Here is a 20,570-nt window from a genome sequence, read left to right on the forward strand (position 1 = left end):
CATCTTTGAATTTTCTTAAACTAACTATTGATGAAATGACTGAAAATAAGAATTTGGAAATCGATTGGGTCGAACGTGAACCAAAGATCAAATATTTAGAGCACCCAACCAGGGTGATGCCTGTGGCAAATACTGAAGCATCAGATATTGGGTTGATTTCAGATCACAATTATGTGTTCCATTTGAGTCCCCACAAGGAAACCGAGTCATTGCATTTTGTTGCGGAATCAGAAGCACCTCCGAGCAGAATTCTTAGTGATGTGGATAGACCCTTTCGCTGCCCGGAATGCAACAGCACATACAAATATAAAAACAATCTCGTTCAACACGTCAGACAAATCCACAAGAATGAAAGGCGTATCCAACATCGCTACGTGTGCTTACTTTGCCAAAATAGATTACCTAACGGTGGACAGCTGACAAAACACATCCAGGACGCTCATGCCGGAGAGTCGTACCCATTTTTGGAATGTCGCGTGTGTTCAAAAACTTTTGCTACACAGATCATGCTGTACCAGCACGGGTACGCTCATAAAATAGAGCGTAAATTCAAATGTGCCATATGTTACAAAATGTTTAAAACGCTAAAAAATTTAAGAAATCACTGCAGAAATGTTCATAGCGAGACCCCCGGATTCGAATGTGGAATCTGTAAGAGAATGTTGAAATCTTCTCAGAGTTTGGAGAGACACAAGAGACAGCACACTAATCAAACGGTAGGACGGCCGACTAGTGTCACGGAATCTGCAATTGACGAACGGAACTTTGGATCAGATGACAGTTCACAGTGAAAAATATATTTTGTTCGATATTTTCCAAATTGAATTATCACTGATAAGATGACAAAGAGAGATTAAGGTAAGTACTCAAGAACTTTTACTAGTTTAGAATTAAAAGTTTGATTTCTAGTTCTCCGAGTTCTTATGATACTCATAGCTTTCGGGAGAAAAGAATTATATACATACTTAAATAAAACAAAATTTATTTCACTTTTATTGTAGCTTTCGTATGTTAATTAGTTGGGTTCTTAAAAACGAAAGCTCTATGAAATACCATGACCGAATAATAATTTGTCAATTCCACCGATCGATTAGACAATTTAAGATAACTGTCCATGCATCTGGTTGTGCATAGCTAGATAAAACTGAGAGGTGAAATTTTTACGACACTCCTTACATCTAAAGTACGGGTAAATTTCGCTGGCGTGATCCCTGTGTATATGGGACTCCAGTTCCGAGCCCAAGCGATACTCGAATTCACAGATCAGACACTCGTGAGTCTGTCGATTGATAACTCCCTCTTCATGTTTCTCTCGTATGTGCAGGTTAAGATATTTTTTCTGCGTAAACCTTTTGGAACACTTATAACAACAGTATTTACTCTGATCGTTTCTTGTTTCTTGATTTATGACAGTTTTATTTTTGTATGTACTTCCTTCAAGTTGAAGTGAGCTTTGTATAGATTTTCCACAAGTTTTCTTATGAAATTTCACATATCTCTCTGTAGTGAACCTCTTTTCACAAAAATCACAAGAAAATAATTTCTTCCGAGTACCACGAGGACTTCTCCAGTTTCTATCGTCGTATGTGCTTCGATCTGTTTTGTTTTGGATTTCCGATTCGGGTTCAATTTCAACAGCCGGTATTTCCAGCTTTATCAGTAAATCTGTTTCCTCGGATTTTTCAGCAGTAAGGCCATTTTCAATTTCATGGCTGATATGCTCACGAAGCACATTCTTCGATTCAGTCGAATGCTTGAAAAATAACTGAACGGCGCTGATGATCTCAATTTTCGCAACGCATTCAAGGCATATACATGTGGAAATTGTTTCAGGTGTTGTTAAAGTATTTCTAATAACATCTAATTCTTTATATAGGTGTAAATGTAGATTTAAATAGTCATCAGCTTTTAAAACATGGTCCGTTTTGAAAAACTGCAAGCATATTCTACATGTCGCCACAGATATTTCCGTGCCTTCACTGGAAAAAATAAATAAGTTAAGAGCTTCCCAGATCAATTGTGAGCTATTTTCTACTCATTGAAAAAAAGAGATGGTTCCTGGTAACCTTCAACCGGAACTGCTGGACATGCATCATCGAAATGGTTGTCACAAATTTCCCAGGAACTGATGTCGGTTGTTGTGGAATCACACCAATCTCTACTGACTACTTGACAACCGACTCGGATAGCCTGGAACCATCGCTCGGCCAAAGCGGGATTCAGCGGAAACTTGCGCTTCCCGGTCGCATTTGTTTGCGGATCGCAAGTTGGTACGATACAAGGCATAGTTCTAGTTGGATATTTTCAGTTATCCTTTATTTTTCGGAACAAGCTAATTTCTTATAAGAATCACGCATGTAAATAACACGCTAAACTTTTTCAGCCATAATAATAAATATTTTATCTCATTCCCATCCACGGAAAATAAAAAAAAGGTAAAATTTACCTTTTTGCGAGGTGATTTTTTTCTCGGTAAATTTTACCTTTCATTCACCTATCAAAAAGGTAATTTTTATCTTGTTTCAATTCACCTAGAAAAAAGGTAAATTTTACCTTTTTTGCGTTCACCTAGCAAAATAGTAAATAATACCGTTACCTAGGGTTGCCATCCGTCCCGCAAAAGCTGGACATGTCCCGCTTATTTGGAAAATGTCCCGCCGTCCCGCTTTTTACTCGAAATGTCCCGCTTTTTTTAAACTAAGTGTTCAAATAGAAAAAAAAAACAAGTTGGCCTTCGTTTGACTTATTTTGCTTTATCAAAATTACACATCACACAAATTAGATGCTTGCTTTTTCTTTGATCCCTTATTTCTTTGGGAATGACCTTTTAAATTTTTCTATGCAATTTCTATTATTGTTAGATTTCTATCTATCAAACACGACATTGCATTTAAATTTGTAAGAAGTACTGCTTTTCAATTGAATATATGTCATTTGTTATGCATTTTTCTTTGTCAAGCTCCATTTGAGTATGTGACAGTGTCACATTGTGACATGCTTTATGACTCATACTATTTTTCTATTTTAAAACTAGTGGAAATCACATATAAATAAATGTAAAAAAGCATTTTATTTATTCAAAATAAATTTTAAGCAGTTCAGTGTTGAAAATTGAACATTTGGACACTGAAAACAGTATCAAAAAGTGCTACATTTGTTTTAACGTCTTTGTGTCGTTCGCACTTTTTTTTTACCAACGCAAGGGCATTGAAAAGCTTCAATTTGTTCGATGTTTGCGTCTGAATTTGAAAATAAAGACGTTGGTTCGGAAAGCAGATCTTATATAAACTAAACTATGCCTCCATTATTGATTTATAGAACTTTATATTATGTGTAAAGCACCAAACCGAATAGCGACAGGAGGACTAGCGACGCTTTTTTACTAGCGGGATTCCTGTCATTCGCTGGTTTGTTTTCCTTTTTTCAGTCCAGTAGGCGATTTCGATGTAGTATTCGAACATTGTTTTTGTTATTTACTGTAAATTTTCTTTAGGGCATCAATCGCGTGCTTCAAGTCTCCTTGGAAACTCGCGCTGCGTCGTTATTATTTTCAACGTCGCGACGTATGCGACGTGTCGCTAGTAGGCAAAGCTGCTATGATTACAAGCGCTCATATTTTGGATTTTTTCTGCATGCATAATACTCAAGTAAAAAAGCACCGCACTTTTAGAGTAGCAAAAAAAAAACATTCACATATGTTACATACATTTAATGACTTTTTTAAACAATTTTTTTAAAATGTCCCGCTTTTTTCGGCTGTGTCCCGCTTTTTTCTCTCAAAATGTCCCGCTTTTTTTTTGAAAACCATCTGGCAAGCCTACCGTTACCCCACCCACTGATTTAAAAGGTAAATTCAACTGGTTTGGTTGGTTTATTCAATAAAAATAAAACAAAATTCGTTCAAGAATTGGTATTTATTTAAGATAATAGGGATTTTTACCTTTATAATTAATGTTGGAATGCAGAAAATTATTGTTGCTTCCTCACGGCCACCTTCTTCGATTTCTTACGAGGAAACTTGGCCGCTGAATCCTCTTGCAATCCTTCACATTCATATCCTTAACTCCTTCGATTGATCCGGTTAGGTCCCGCTTTTCCGGAATGATCTGTGGGATGTTCCGGAATGTCGGTCAATCTGTAAAAAAAGCAATGTATTATGACGAGAACCAGCACTATTAAAGAAATCTAAGAAAACATTTACCGTTCTGTTCCGATTTTCACATATTGGGCACAAAGCAAAACTTGTTCCTGAATGACAAAACAGCTTAACCTCAAAAAACGGGTTCGGTAAATTGTTACATTCTTTCAAGATGAACAGCTGTACCGTTTTGTTTAGCTCAATCCAGGTCAACTTCACCTCGCTACGAGGTAAGTTTTACCTTTTTTGATTCAACTTTTTTCTAGGTGGATTGTACTTTTTTATTCAGCTCAATTCAGGTGACTTCACCTCACTACGAGGTAAGATTTACCTTTTTTGAATTCACCTTTTTTCTCGGTGAATTGTATCTTTTTTCCAGCTCGATTTAGGTAAACTTTACCTCGCTGTGAGGTGAGTTTCACCTCGAAGAAGTAGAAGTTACCTTTTCGGCTTTCACGAGCGTTCACCTTTTTATCTCCGTAATTTTAACCTTTTTATTATTTTTCCGTGTCTAAAATCGAAGCGGAGTGAACCAAGGTCTTTAGATACACTAGGTTCTCCGACTTTCACAGTAAGTAGGCGAGGAGTGAGCGGGGCTCTCAATGAGTTTGTTTATTTTTTGCTCAGCTTTTCTGTGGTTTGTTGGTAAACAAACTTCATGAGTTGCATATAGTTGCATAGCCTACATAGCCAAAATGGCTGATTCGGGAATTCACGATTCTCGTTTTGACAACCGTTGTGTAAAGACGTGTTTCAGGAGATTTTTTGAGAATAATTGCTAAAGCTTACTGTTTTCTTGTGAAAATAAAGTCGCGTTCGTGCGCGTGAAAGTATCACCGTCGGGAGCTTTCACGTAACAGATTTCGTGCCACCGTCGGGGCAATCTGTTGACCGTATTGAGACAAAGTTTTAAACTCAGAAGAAGCCATTTTTTGAGACGCCAACAAACAAAATGGCGGAAAGTGTTCCGCCGTGGGGCAGCCTACCAGGCCCTCCCAGAAACTCAAATCAAAGGTCGCTCCCAATCTGGATGGACCCGCAAAGAATTCACGGTGACGTTCAGTTTCTATTGATGAAACCCGCAAATGCCAATACCAAGCTTCCATCCAACCCATTCATCATTGCGAAATCCATCGATGCTGCCGCTGGTAGAATTGATGGCGCAAATGCCATTGACGCAGGGAAGAATTACCTATTACGAGTCCGAAACCCCAAACAGTCGGAAAAACTCCAGCAACTCAATAAACTAATCGACGGGACACCTGTTACCGTACAAATCCACCCCACTTTAAATACCTGCCAATGTGTGGTGACCTGCCGAGAAGTGTCGGATCTATCCGATGACGATCTTGCAAAGGCGCTGGAAGACGAGGGCGTTATAAAAGCCTACCGTTTTGTGAAAAAATTCCAAGGAAAATCTTTTCCGTCGGACTCCATCGTGCTGACCATAAGAGGAACCGTTCCACCCACCCATATTCGCTTCGGTTATCTGCGAATCGCAACTAGGCCGTACTACTCCCGTCCCATGCTCTGCCAGAACTGCGGCAACTTTGGCCATACCAAAGCCAAATGCACAAACGAAACAATCTGCCAGGTCTGCGGGGAAAGTCCTTCGCACTCCGATTGCACCAACCAACCTCACTGCAATAACTGTGGTGGCCCCCATCCAACAACAAACCGCAGCTGTCCAATCAACAAACAGGAGCAGGAAATAATTCGTATTAGGACCGACCTTGGCATCAGCCATTCAGAAGCCACCAGACAGTTCAAGTCCCGAATGGAAGCAGCCAAAAATTCTACCTTACAACTTCGCCTGAATAAAGCTCAATCAATTCCTGATGACAAAGACCGCAAGATACAACAACTCGAAAGACAAATAGCCGAGCTCGGAAAGATAAACTCCCAAGAAACCATCTTCAAACTCGAAAAACAGGTCACCGAATTGATAGAACAGAACTCCAAGCTGGTAGCCCGTATCATGGCCATGAAGAAGGAACACAACCCCGTAGTAGATGAGGAAGACGATGATGACACACTTACTGAAACCTGCAGCAACCCATTAATGGACACTTCATTTGAAATCAACAATCCACAAACAACTCCAAAACGCGGCCGAACGAACACACCTCCTGATGACAACCCAGACCTGGATGATAACTGTCCAACAATGAAGAAAATGAATATGAACCGAAATACACCTTCTCCACCCATCGAGACCAACGATCGAACCAGGTATCCCCAACAGCCAATTCCATCTACAACACAAAACCCCGCCCCCTCTTACCACCCATCATCACGTCGGTAAGTCAATTTTCTCCACTTATATTCACTCCAACCAATACATAACAAATCCATACGAAAACATAAATGGCTCCAAACATACCAGCAAGGAAAAATATTACCAAATTTGCCATACAATGGAATATATGTGGAATACGATCTCACCTTCAAGAATTGCAACTTTTAGCTTTCAAATACTCCCCCATATTATTTGCTCTGCAAGAAACCATGGCATCACAAACTGCTTTCCGTAACAGCCCTCTTAAAGGTTATGAGCTCCACCTCAAAGACGATGTAACAAGCCCCTCCCGCCGGGGCGTTGGTTTGGCTATTAAAAAAGGGACACCTTTTTCTCCCATAACTATCCGATCGACGCTAAATGTCATTTGTGTTCGTTTACACGCCCCTCTTGACATCACCGTAGCCTCATTATATGTTCCCCCCTCACTGGCTTTTAACGATCTTGTCGACGAAATGGAAAACCTAGTTGCACAATTACCAACACCTATGATCATCTTAGGAGACCTGAACGCCCATTCCACTAACTGGGGAAGTTATCACACCGACAAAAAAGGGGAATACATAGAAAACTTCGCCCTATCGCACAATCTCACTATTCTGAACGATGGCAGTCACACACGCGTAGATCCCTCTACAGGGAACACGTCAGCTTTGGACCTGAGCCTGGTCTCCTGGGCCCTTGGACCGAATTTTGGCTGGTATACATTAGATGACACCCATGGTAGCGACCACCTGCCCATCAAAATAACGATTCAGCAATCTACCCCACAATCAAACACAAGACCAAGATGGAAATACGAACAAGCAGACTGGCCTAACTACCAATCCTTAACTGAAAATCACTTCAGTCAAGACATCCCCATCACAGTTGAATCCTTCACCAAAATAATCTTTGACTCAGCTTCAATATGTATACCGCGAACGACTGGCGAACCAGGAAAGATTGCGGTTCCTTGGTGGTCCCCAGAAGTCCGGGATGCCATCAAATTACGACGGAAAAAGCTCCGTTCCCTCCGACGTCTAACTAATGACGATCCCCGTAAATCCAACGCGCTAGCTGAATTCAAACAAGCCCGATCTGAAGCAAGAGCAATTATTAAAAATGCTAAATTGGAAAGTTGGCTTAAATTCTTAGAGGAAATCGAACCAAACACACCGGCAGTTAAACTACACAGTAAACGAAAATTACCGAGTTCGGTAATTTTTTTACCGAAATCCTAACATGTGGAAATCGTTAAACCGTTCGGTAATTTTTTTCATGGCAGAGATGTGACAGCTGTCAGATGTTACAGACCTTTTCCTGTAAAAAATTACCGTAACTCGGCTAATCATCTGTCAAATTATTGACAGTTGTCAACGTGATATCTCGTTATATTACCGAATAACCGGTATTGTTTAGCCGAAATGTTTGTAATTATTACCGAAAGGCGGTAATGTTTAACCGATATACTATACAAGCTCGTTAATATGTACCAAACAACCGGTAGAGTTTACCGAAATACCTTAAATTTTTACCGAAAACCTGTAATTACTATCGAAATATCCATAAATTTTACCGAAATACCGTGATTTTTTTTACCGAAAAACAGTAAAAGCTCGGTTATATTTACCGAACAACCGTCAGATTTTACCGAAATACTTGTAATTATTACCGTAATTCCGGTGAATATTACAGAAATAAAGGTAAATATTACCGAAATACCGGTAAGTTATACCAAAAAGTTTGATAATATTTACCGAACAACCGGTGACGTTTGCCGAAATATCGTTAATTTTTACCGAAATTTCTGTAATTATCACCGTATTGGTAGTAATATTTACCGAAAACTGTAAAATTTTCGGTAATTTTCATCGAAATCCGTAATACGTTCGGTAATTTCCACATATGATGCAAAGCGCATAACGCGAGATGATTGGAGTTTCCAGAGATACTTCAAGCAGGAAATTTCAATTCTAAGGAATGCATATGGACATTAGAGACTCATTCAAATCGATGTTTTTGCCTAAAGTGGAAGGGCCTTCTGGAAAAAATTTTTTGGCTCGTGTCGACACTGCTTTAGGCAAAAACATCGATTCGACTGAACCTTTTATGTCCATCTGTGTTCCTCAGAATTGAGATTTCTTGCTTGAAGTGTCTTCAGGATACTCGAATCATCTTGTGTTATGCGGGTTGCATCATAAGCTGAAAAAATCGTACGTTTTACGGGTTTCAGTAAAAATTACCGAAAATTTTGCATTTTTTCAGCTAACCTCATATTAGTTTTTTGCTTATCCATATTCGACAAAAAGTTCACTAACAGTCGTGAGAATTTTCAGAAGAGAAGAAAAGGAAATACATGATGAATTTATTGAAAAATTTATTGATTGTGGAAATGAAAATCTCGAAAGGGTAAGGTAGCGTTATTTTAACAGTGTTCCTAACATTGTCGTAATGCTAGTTGATTGCAAAGATCGCAATTGATGCTGCACAAGCTGCATCATGGTTTTAATTGTAGCTAGCGGCTATCCTATCAAGATTTTAAAATATAAGTCCAAAATGAAGAATACTGCTAGGTACTTCATTGACCCCTAACACCTGACCCTAACCTAATCCCGAACACAGAAAACGCGAAATAAACATGTTTAACTAGTTACCTGGAACAGACTGATCAGTGATAGACTACTGCACTCAGGCAAATTCTTATTATAATGTTCATAAGATGCGTCTTATGAACCACTTTTTAGAGTGCAAAATTGGTTTTCATAAGAGTCTTATGAAATTCTAACAAGTTTCATAGGAACATCTTATGAAAAATAGAAGATACGGCATTGTGAAAATAAAATGAACACATTCATTAATTCCTTCAGTTTTTTTCATCAAAAACCAAAGAACTCTTGTTAAATTATATGTCTTCCTAAGTGCATAGTTGAATGTGATTTTAAATGGTAAGTTTTAGTTTAAGTTTCAATTTTTGCTAACGTTGAATATATTTGCAAACTCAAAATACATTTTTGGTTTACTTTTCAGCATATACAGTATACTGACCGGCACAAAGCGCAAAGAACCGGATGCGGAAAAAAACTTTATTAGAACCGGGTGTCGATTTACTGCTGATGGTGAGCATAGTGCATCCATGATGTTATTTCAAACGAATTTGACGAAAAATAAATAGTAAACAACAAATAACTTGAATTTTTATCATTATACGTGACATTTCATGTTTCCATAAGATCCTCTTATGAAAAGCAAAAACCGCTCATTGAAGTTAGTGTTCATTTCAGAATTCATTCGCGTCATAAGAGAATCTTATGAATTTCAATGATTTTTCTTATGGCGCCACTTCATAAGAGAATCTTATGGCATGTATAATAGTATTTTTCTGAGTGTGGTCATATGCCGCAAAGGCGTAGCCTGTGACAGTATTCAGCCTGGCTTAAAGGCTTTGATCAAATTCAAAATGTAGCTTATTAAATTGATCCATGTTTGAATACTTTGGCAACTTCAAGACGAATATCTTAATTGTGATGAATTCGGAGCGAATGCCATGGCTTGGGTCGTACCAACGATGAACCAAAATCCAGGAAGGCGAAATCTTTGTCCATATCGAACTGGCTTGCTTGCACCGGATTTGCGGCAGTCTGTGCTAGTAAGAAAAGGTGCATTGGTTGGTTGAAGAATTCCATTATTTCCTTCTAGGTGTCACCGAATGTGATGCTCCCCAAGTTGAAACGCCGGACTGCCGGGTAATAATGGAACCGACACGGATAGCAAGCTAATATATTCAAAACCTGTTGTTGTTGTAGTTTGACGTTTTTTGGCTTGAGGTGCACAGCCTCATATTCGCCATATATATTCAAAACCTGATGGCGAAACATCTGAATACAGAGACGGTTTCTTCCTTTTCGTGATCGATCCAATTTTTTCAATAGAACAGTAAATTGCACATTCTGCTCAGATGTAAGAATCATAAGCTGAAAGGAAAAAAAAAAAAATAAAAAGTATAGTTTTATTTATCGTAAAAAGAAAAGTTACTCACTACCGGAAAGTGTTTTCCAGCAATAACTACAAAAATAGAATAACCAATCATGGTTTGAAATAGGGTAAATAACAACTTGATATTGTGTTTGTGATCAGTTTTTTTTATTATTAAAAGTGTACGTATTAAGGCTATGGTCATCTAGAATTCGGGCAATTACAATCGTGTGTATTTTAAAAACTATTCATTTGATCGAAAAACTTTCTATGGAGGAAATGAAGGTGTTAGTATGACATTTAATGTAAAAATATAAAAAAAAATTATCAATGATTTCAAGAAATACATACACATTTTCATAAATTCTCATTTTTATCTTTGCACACTGTTTAAGCAACTATTGTCCATATTATTAACCGGTTGAAAGGTGGAATTGTAGCAGAACTAAGCCGGGATGGGGTCCATCGATGATAACCTATCTTTCTACCATGATTTCCTTCTTTGCTCCGAATGTGGTTAAAGGAATGGCTGGCTTTGCTGGTGTAGCCGGATGAATGAAATGAATAGGTTTCTTATACTGTTTCCATTTCTGACAGTATCGGAATTGTGCTGCATGAAATCGGCTTTCCGATGTCGGTTTGGTGTTCTTTTTTCTGCGCTTCTAGTATTTTTACGCTCCCCTGGACAAGAATACAGAAAAGAACATGTAGTTCAGTATCCTAATTTTCACCAGAACCAAATCCACTTACCGGAATAGCCACTCGCGAAGAAAATACCACATCCGGATGTATTACGTAGCCAGATGAACCGCTACCCTTTTCCAAAGCTGAAATGTTTCCGCTCACCTTGAGAATCAGTTTCCTACTAGGCGAAAGTTCCAGAAGCATTTTTGGGTTTCTTTGAAACTGGAAGCAAAAAGGTAAACATTGGTAACGCTGCTCCTTGGTATTAAACGAAATTATTGTCCGGACAACTTACTTCTACGCTCCCGAAGCTCAGGTTTATGCTTCTTGCTTTTTCTAAGACGCTACACAATACTGATGCTGAGAAAGACTCCAGAGATGAAATTCTACCCGTCAACACCCGTAAAACACTGCAGTCGCGCAAAAGTGGAAAGTAAATAAACAAACAAAAATGTAAAGGGGAGGACTGTGGGTCGTGTGCGGAAATCGCTCGTAACACAGGATTGGTTTATAAAAAGTTGTATCACGGAAGATTTCATGAAATGATTCGACACAATGAAATGAATCGTGAATAAATTTAGCAATATTGAGTAAATATGAAAGAAGATATTCACTGTCGTACCAAATACATAGCTGTTTCGTTTGTTAGTTTATGAATCTAGCGGCGTGTTCTTAAACTGATTTTTTGGTGTTGAATCGATTTGTTTGGTAGATGTCAAATCACCTTCCAATGCGTTTGCATACAGTTTGTTTTATTACGAACGCTACATCGATAGAAAAAATCACTTTGATAGATAAAAACAATTTACGAACCAGCCGTCGAAGTGTACTTCTTGTTGACTTGACCGGTTTGAGACTTTATGCAATAATTATGAATTGTGAAAAATTATGAAAGGAGGCTGTTAGCTAATTTTGTAAAAAAATTCATAAAAAATTTCATTCGGCCAATGGTCGCCAATATCAATTTTTAATTGATAACGATTGTTCACTGTGCGAATTTGATTTTTAACAAATGAATTTTGAAGTTTGAGAGTTCTTTTAAAATTAGTAGGTACTTGCCTAATATTTGGCGGCCGTCACTGTAGCAACATTTAATTACTTTTACTTTAGTACCACCAGTACTACTGCCATTTATGGTTGATTTGAACGGTTTTTCCATCAGCAGCAAGGGACTTCGGACCAAGAATCGAGGTATAGCACGGTTTCTCCTAAGATAAAACATGTAGGGAAAATCCTTCCTGTGGCCAAAATAAACCAAGTAAGCTGAAAGAAATGGAAGCAATTAGACATCGATTTTTTTTTTTTTTTTGCATTCTTTAATTTTCTTTCGCGGTTCTGATTCATCATTCTTGGAATATGAAAATATATCCGTAAATTCATCGGAGTTAGAAATTTAATACTTAAAAGATTTTGCTTACTGGACTCATCCGAAAAGACGTCTAGCTGATGCTGTTCCGCTTCTCTGGGAAGGTTACGACATTGGAAGGTGCTGTTCCAATAAAGAGATGAATGTTTGAATTTCACACTGGAAATAAAGAAAAATGCGATCAGCGGTGAGTTCTAATTTTGGTCAGTCCGATTCTTATAATTGAGTTTTAATTGTTATCCGGAAAGCTATCACGGGATGAATCATCCAGCCGCCTGAAAACACAAACTACAAAAAAAACGGAAATCTTATATCGCTTTACGGCATTCAATTAGAAAACAACACCAACTTACCCATAGGTTTCTACGGATATCGTCATCGGATCCGGTTTAATAGTCGGTCTTGGTCCACTATCGAAAGTAGCCGTCTTTGGCCAAGAGTATTGAAAAAAAAAGGAATCCCGTACTTCACGGCACTACATAAACAAACCGCGGTAAAAATAAAAGTTAACTCTTCTTTCTACCTTCTCTTTTTATCAATCTGCCAGCCGTATTATACTTGGCCATTTTATTATTATCATCACAATTCAAAAACGAAATCAAATTCATAACACATCAACCAAACACTTAAACCGAAGCAATAAAAAAATGGCGACGATCGCTATTTCAAGCTTCCCGCTGCTGCAGATGATAAAACCGATCGTTAAACATCGCGGTTATCAGAGAGAGACAGTTGCACTCAAAGCTGCCAGAAACGGACGTTCGAAATTTGACGTTTCTGATGACATCGACACTGGTTTACAGTTTTCGGTGCTTTTTTACCGAAAATTTACGGCAAAGCGATTTGTTTACATAAAAATAAAAGAACTTCGGTAAATCAAGAATCGATTTACCGAACTCGGTAAAAACCAGACGTCAGATTGATCAATTACCGAAATTTTTCGATTTACAGAGCAGGTTCTGTAAACTGAATTACCGAACTCGGTAATTTTCGTTTACTGTGTATGGGACAAAATTAAAAGACTCAATGGACAAAATCGACACAGTAAATTCCATATTCTATTGAACAGCTCCTACACAAACGACCCTCTCAGCTTAGCCGAAGCATTTGGGGACCAACTCCAGTCAATCTCTGCATCTCCCAACTCATCAATTCAACCTAATACCACTAACTTCGACACCAACATCTGCCTCGATTATAACACCGCCTTCTCCTTTACTGAGCTCGAGTCAGCTTTACGGAGAATGAAAGGAAATTCAGCTGGCCCGGACGGTATTGGGTATCCGCTTTTAAAAAACCTTCCACCTATAGGGAAGCTCCGATTGCTCGAACTTTACAACAACATCTGGCAATCAGGCTCATGCCCCGAAAAATGGAAAGAAGGACTGGTAATCCCTATCCCCAAACCCAACCAAAATCTTCACTTGTTAAGTAGCTACCGACCGATCACACTACTAGATTGCATAGGCAAGATTTTAGAAAAAATGGTAAATTTCAGATTACGTACAGTTCTAGAAACAAGAAATTTACTGGACACTCGTCAATTCGCCTTCAGGCCTGGCTTATCTACGGATGATCACCTGGGGACTCTGGAATGTATATTAAACGATGCACTAGACAAAAATATGCACACTGAATGCTTACTGTTGGACTTATCAAAAGCCTTTGATAAAGTTAATCGTGGATGCATCCTTACAACTTTAAAACGGTGGGGTATTGTCGGAAATATGGGAAAATACATTAAGAGTTTTTTTAATTTGTAATTTGTAATTTGTAATTTATTAACTTTAACGCAGCCTGTCGGTTACAATTAACTATTAGTTCAGGTTAAGGAAATCACTTGTGTCACAAAACGCGTGGAATATTAATAAATGTTTTGATAACGAATATAATATTTGCGTTATGTAGCTCTGTTCAACGCGGTCTTGAAGGTTGTTAGCGAGCTGGTTTGTCTTGTCGCCAAAGGCAAGTTGTTCCAACAGGAGGGGCCATACACCAGTATACTCTTCCTAGAGGTTGTGGTATGTTGGGGGATGATGAAGCATTTAGATCGCTCGTTCCTCCCTCGCTGGAGGTGAGAAAGGAGATATGCAGGTAGCTTTTGGTCGTAACCCTGGCGCATGAAGCAACATATACGCCTCCGATAGTTCTCAAGGAGATCGCAGCCAAGTATAAGTCTTCTGGTGGTCTCTGTAGTCTCCCTTCGTTTCAGATTGAAGACAAATCTTGCCGCAGACTTGTAGCACCTTAGCAGCTGGTCTTTACAGGCTGCTGAGAGACCTGGGAAGTAAACTGTATCGCAGTATGAGAAAATAGGGACAATAATAGATTGGACCAGTTTCAAACGAATTGGAACAGTGAGAACGGATTGGAATTTACGGAAAGTTCTGAGAGTGAGGAAGACTTTTGATGAAATACTATTCACGTGGTCGGTCCAATTCAAGTTGTGATCCATTGTAAGTCCTAAGTTCTTCACTTTTTTCATCAGAGGGATGGTTTGATTACAGAAGATAATGTCAATGTTAGGACTGATACTATCTCGTTTGGAGAAGGCAATCGCCTGGGTCTTACTGGGGTTGGGTGAGAGATAATTATTCTTGCTCCACAGCTCAATTCTCGCCAGGTCTTCGTTGATGGTTCGGACAAGTTGATCGACTTCAGATATAGGACCATTTATGTAAATTTGTAAGTCATCTGCATAGAGTTGATAGCTGCATTTTAGGATGGTAGGGAGACTATTTACATATAAGCTGAAGAGCAAGGCACTCAGGCATGAGCCTTGGGGTGTACCATCTGTGAGTGGTAGTTCAGCTGATGTCGCATTAGAACAGCGCACGACCTGACATCGGTTCGTGAGAAAAGACGATATGAGATTACATGCGGGTGACGAGAAACAAAATTCGGATATCAACTTCCTTGCTAGCGATCGATGATTGACGCAGTTGAATGCTAGCGAGAAGTCAACAAGAACCAATATTGTGCAATGATCATTGTCGAGATTACTGAGTATGTCGTGTGTCACCTTGGCTAAGGCAGTTGTAGTTGAGTGACCTTTACGATAACCAGATTGATGTTTAGCAAGGAGAGGAGGATCGTGTTGGTTAAGATGTTCTGTTATTTGTGCCAGTAGTACTTTTTCCAGTATTTTGGACATGGCTGGAAGAACGCTTATTGGTCTGTAATCTTTAGCAGCCGTAGGATTACTTATTTTCGGGATAGGAGTCACGATAGCTTTCTTCCATGTACTTGGAAATGTTACGGAAGCTATTATACTGTTAAAAAGGTGGCACAATACTGGTAGGATGAAGGGACACAATAGTTTAAGGAAGTTGATAGGGATGCTATCTGAGCCAATTGCATTGGAATGGATCTCATAAAGTCTTTTGCAAATCTCATTGGTGGATGTATTTTGAAAGTCAAATCGGTTATTCATATTGTTAGAGTGTATGTCATCACTAAGGAGTGGAAGACAAGTAGACGGTGGTAACAGCTGTAAATGTCCAGAGGTGAAAAAAGTATTCAACACGTCTGCGTTGAAGTCTTGACTTGTGTCGTTTGTTTTGGAACTATTATGAATTCCCTCTCTGCGCAAATTACACCATAGTTGTTTGGCTGGCATGTCACGAGAGAAACACCTATCAGCATAGCGTCTTTTCGCTTGAGATATTAGGGTTTTTGCTCTGTCACGGATACGACTATAATCAATCCATTGAGGATCACCTTTAAACCGGTTCGGATTACGAACATAGAGAGAGTACGCTAAATCTCTAAGCGCAATTGTTCGCTCAATTTCATTAGTGATCCAAGGAGTACGTTTATCACGGACAGTTATAGTTTTTTCGGGAGCATGAATATCGAGAAGAGATTTTAGCTGGGATGTTAGATAAGAGGTTTTGTAATCGATATCGTGAGTATTGTAAAATGGTGTTAGATCGAGTTCTTGATAGTCAAAGTGTAGCTGCGTAACATCAATCCTTCCCAAACTGCGCACTTTCACGCGCTGTGGAGGTGGTTTAGGTACTCGTAAGTCTGTTATGCAATAAATAATTTCATGGTCAGAGATAGAGTTAGCGGTAGCTGTTTTAGCTTTCAATATGTGTTGAGGAGAGTCAGTGATCATGAGATCGATAGTGGTTGCGCAGTGTTCGGTTATTCTAGTGGGAGATGTGGGTAAGATCGTAAGATTAAACGTAGCATGAATACAATTAAGAGCATTTAAGTTGACGGAAGGTTGGTTTGATGACACATTGATATTAAAATCACCTAGGCAATAGATTCTGTCAAAATTAAATGCTGTCAGATCGGTTAGAAATTGTTCGTAACTCTTGGCAAAAAGCGGATTAGATCCGCAGGGATTATATATAACAGCTACACAAATATTAAGAGAATTTAGTTTTGTCTGGACAGCAAGAAATTCAAATCTTTGGTTCGCGGGGGTGGTTGGATCGTTAGTGGATTTCAAGATAGGTGTAGCCTTTATGCCTTTTTTAACGTACAACCCCAATCCTCCATGCGTTCTAGCGCGCCGTTCGTTTTTAGTGGTGAGGGAGTGACGTATAAAATTATAAGATGGAATGCGAATTGGGCCAACAGGTGCTGATGCTTTTAGCATAGTTTCTGACAATCCGAAGAAATGATACTGAGTTTTATCGAGGAGAAGCTTAACTTCATCTACATGTTTTTCAAGACTACGGACATTTAAGTGACCAATACGCAAATTAGAACAGTTAAAGTTGGACATGGTTGAGAGAGGAAGAAGTCGTCGGTTCGTTAATGTGTGTTAGGATATCTCCAGGAATGTCGGAATTTTCCGCATCGTAGAATACAGATGACTCATTGGGACTTTCTGCCGAGTTCGTGGGTTCGATCAGTTGTAGTAGCTGATCAGTATTTTTTACAGAGCAGTAACGTTTTTGTCCTGGGAGTTTAACCGATATATTACCATTACGTATAAAGATAGATTGAATTCTTTTTTGATGCTTGAGCCGAAGAGCAAGATTACGAATACGGAAAGAAGAGGCAGATAGAACTTCATTCAATGTGAAGCGATAATTGAGGGGAGTTCGATTGTTGAGAGCTGATAATTTCATTTCCTCGAACTTTTGATAGTAATGTTTAAGTACTGTGTTGCGATTTTCCTCATGATCCATAACAACAAGGATGGTGGGACTCAGTGTACGGTCAGACCAGTTGGACGGTTTAACGGGTAATCGGAAACAATTCACTACGTTACAGAAGAGTCCAGGTACGCCAAGAGTAAGAAAGACTTTTTCGATAATGGAATTAACATTTTCCCCGGAGTTGTATGGGATTCGGTTTACAGCTAGTCTTCGACTATTCACATTAGCTGTACAGGCGTCGGCGAGTTTCGCTCCAGTCTCGATGATATTTAGTTTTTCACTAATGTTATTGAGCAGTTTAGTTTCTGATGCACGTTCACCTTCAGATCGGTTGATGTTGATGTTTTTAATCTGGATTTTCAGCTGGTCCCATTGCTTCTTGTAGTTGACACGATTGGAATCAAGCTCAGCACTTAATTTCTGAATATCGGTGGTGATATTGTCAATACGCGTTTCAAGTTTCGCAATCAGCTCCAGATCGACAGTAGGTCTTGGTACATCTTTGGGTGTTAAACTGCCTCGAACGCAACACTTCTCACAAGAGAACAGCAGGTTGGGTAGTTCCGACACGAGTGCATCACTTATTTTAACACAAGACGTATGGTACCAACCCTCACAAATATCACAACAGACCCATCCGATGGAAATCGAATCATTTTGTTTCTTCTTCAGCTTCTTCGAGCCTCTAGGCACGGGAGGAAAGTCACGGCCGCAGCAGCAGCAAATATTATCGGAACTCATTTCGACAAAACAAACAGAAACAAACGGTAACACAGTACACAGGCACAAATCGACGACTTCACACTGCTGAATTCAATGGCACATCAGCAACCAAAACAGAGTCAAGTTCGAGAGTAAGGTTAGGTTCAACTTAGCAGAACAATTTCAGTGAATTTCCACAAAAACTATGTAGATTGTTGAAATAACACTCCGCGCCTATAACTTAATCGTTGAAATATCGAGTTATTCCAATTACAATAGTTAAAAACTGTTTTAAAGGCAGAAATAAGCTAAAATTTGAAGAGTGAAAAAAACAAGCGTCCGTTTTGTAGGCCAGTGATGCCAAATAATTTTAGAAAACCGAAAATTTAAAGTACTCATTGACGGCCAGTTTTCAACAACGAAAATGATTCACGAAGGGATTCCTCAAGGATCCGTCATCGCTCCGACTCTCTTCCTAGTTGCGATGCAGAACATTTTTAATGTCATCCCAGAAAACACTCAAACACTCATCTTTGCGGACGACATCATTCTCATAGCCAAGTCCTCCTTCGCAAAACTTACGCGAAAAAAACTTCAAAATGCTGTAGAAGCTTTATCAAAATGGGCACCGGAAGTAGGATTTTCCTTTTCTGCCGAAAAATCTAAACTACTACACTTTGGGCCAAACCGCAAGAGATTGAGCCGTCTACCCCCTCTATTACTGGACAGAAACAACATTGGACTGGTTCACTCAGCAAGAATCCTTGGAGTTATTGTAGACGACAAACTTAACTTTATTGGACACGCAAATCGGGTTCGAAAGAACTGTACGAACAAGCTCAACATACTAAAAATCCTGAGCCAAAACTGTGGTTCCGCATCTCGTCCCATTCTTCAAAGGTTTCTACGCGCTTGGTTGCTGCCATCAATTTTGTATGGAGTAGGATTATTCAGCCGAGGCGGAGACAAGGTGACCAAAATTCTTGAACCTGCTTACAACCAAGGAGTTCGTACCATAAGCGCAGCCTTCCAATCTAGCCCTATCATCTCTCTGATGGCAGAAAGTGGATTACAACCTTTCGAAAATGTCATAACCCAAGCTCTTACGGCAAAAACAATCCGATGGTTGTCATACAACCGACCCAGCGACGCACCTATGGTGGTCAGGACTAGAGACTCTCTGCAACAACTTTTTTCTATTGCTCTACCAAATATATGTGTCCGTTCTGACCCTCGGCTACGCCCCTGGAACTGCAAAAAACCCAAGATCGATTTAAGCCTACTCAAAATCATTAGAGCCGGACAACCATCTCAGAATGTGCTTCCCAAGTTTCTTGAACACCAAACTCGGTTGTACGCTTCCTATAACAAAGTGTTCACCGACGGATCAAAAAGCCTGAATGGACAGGTTGGTTACGGAATCTACAATGAAAACAAACGTGAGGGACTCCCGCTACCGTCTGCTTGCTCGGTATACAGTGCCGAAGCCTTCGCACTTAAAATCGCACTAGAAAACTACTGCACCATCAATCAACCTACCGTCATTTTCTCCGACTCGGCTAGTGTCCTCACGGCCGCTGCCGCAAACAACGACACCCATCCATGGGTTGCTGAAATATCAAAACAGGCTGTTTCCAAAAACGTAATTCTCTGTTGGGTTCCCGGGCACTGCGGAATCTCTGGCAACGAAGCTGCCGACCGTTTAGCTTTCGAAGGAAGTCAGAGTTCTCCTCCAATTTCCCCAATTCCTCACACTGATGCTATAAGAACCATAAAAAATCAAATATGGGCAAGTTGGGAAAATACCTGGAATCAAAGTCACACGGTCAAACTTCGAGAAATTAAGAACACACCATGCTCCTGGATCGACCAAAAGATGTTCGAGGATAGACGAGCCCTTACGCGCTTACGAATCGGACACACACGGCTCACACACGGTTTTCTCATGGCTAGAGAACCTGCTCCAGTATGTCATGCCTGCAACACAATCGTTACCGTAAAACACATCCTCGTGGACTGCCTTTGCTACCAGCAGCAAAGGAAAAACTTCGGTTTAAGTACCAGCCTCCGCACGATCCTCTCAAATTGCCCGAAGGAAGAAAGAAAAGTCTTGCTTTTCATGAGAAAAACCAAACTCCTACAAGAACTGTAGGAAACAGTGCCTAAAAGTGAACAACAACAAAAAAAAAAAAGACTATCAGTGAACGAAAATAAAGATTTGAAATACGAAACAAACCATCAAAGTGGAAAATAAAATCAAAACACAAACAGTGATATTAAAGCAAACTTAAGTTTAAAAACAAAACA

At 39.4% G+C, this 20,570-nt stretch overlaps 4 protein-coding genes and 1 long non-coding RNA gene across 6 annotated transcripts; 2 read left to right on the forward strand and 3 right to left on the reverse strand.

The window, feature by feature from the left end:
- Positions 1–965: 965 nt before the first annotated feature.
- On the reverse strand, positions 966–2,354 carry LOC129742143 (zinc finger protein 619-like). The gene is made up of 2 exons (XM_055733988.1): positions 2,036–2,354; positions 966–1,979 (listed from the first exon to the last, which is right to left on the reverse strand). The coding sequence occupies exons 1-2, from the start codon at positions 2,284–2,286 to the stop codon at positions 1,100–1,102; spliced, it is 1,131 nt and encodes a 376-aa protein (XP_055589963.1). The 5' UTR covers positions 2,287–2,354; the 3' UTR covers positions 966–1,099.
- A 2,736-nt stretch (positions 2,355–5,090) lies between these two features.
- Positions 5,091–6,443, forward strand: LOC129758255 (uncharacterized). Its single transcript, XM_055755727.1, has one exon. It carries the CDS (start codon positions 5,091–5,093, stop codon positions 6,441–6,443), a length of 1,353 nt encoding a protein of 450 aa, XP_055611702.1.
- Positions 6,444–10,546: 4,103 nt separating this feature from the next.
- On the reverse strand, positions 10,547–11,801 carry LOC129742151 (uncharacterized). 2 transcript variants are annotated; one of them, XR_008736515.1, is made up of 4 exons: positions 11,698–11,801; positions 11,371–11,485; positions 11,142–11,297; positions 10,547–11,072 (listed from the first exon to the last, which is right to left on the reverse strand). It is a non-coding gene; the product is annotated as an uncharacterized LOC129742151 (long non-coding RNA). The 2 variants fall into 2 exon arrangements; XR_008736513.1 differs by lacking the exon at positions 11,698–11,801 and having other exon boundaries at positions 11,371–11,512.
- A 259-nt stretch (positions 11,802–12,060) lies between these two features.
- On the reverse strand, positions 12,061–12,975 carry LOC129758261 (uncharacterized). Its single transcript, XM_055755738.1, has 3 exons — positions 12,795–12,975; positions 12,494–12,600; positions 12,061–12,338 (listed from the first exon to the last, which is right to left on the reverse strand). Exons 1-3 carry the CDS (start codon positions 12,818–12,820, stop codon positions 12,061–12,063), a joined length of 411 nt encoding a protein of 136 aa, XP_055611713.1. The 5' UTR covers positions 12,821–12,975.
- Positions 12,976–18,687: 5,712 nt separating this feature from the next.
- LOC129758268 (uncharacterized) lies at positions 18,688–20,415 on the forward strand. The gene has a single exon (XM_055755750.1). It carries the CDS (start codon positions 18,688–18,690, stop codon positions 20,413–20,415), a length of 1,728 nt encoding a protein of 575 aa, XP_055611725.1.
- Positions 20,416–20,570: the final 155 nt, after the last annotated feature.

The sequence above is a fragment of the Uranotaenia lowii genome, chromosome 1, assembly GCF_029784155.1.
Source record: "Uranotaenia lowii strain MFRU-FL chromosome 1, ASM2978415v1, whole genome shotgun sequence".
Classification (NCBI taxonomy): domain Eukaryota; kingdom Metazoa; phylum Arthropoda; class Insecta; order Diptera; family Culicidae; genus Uranotaenia; species Uranotaenia lowii.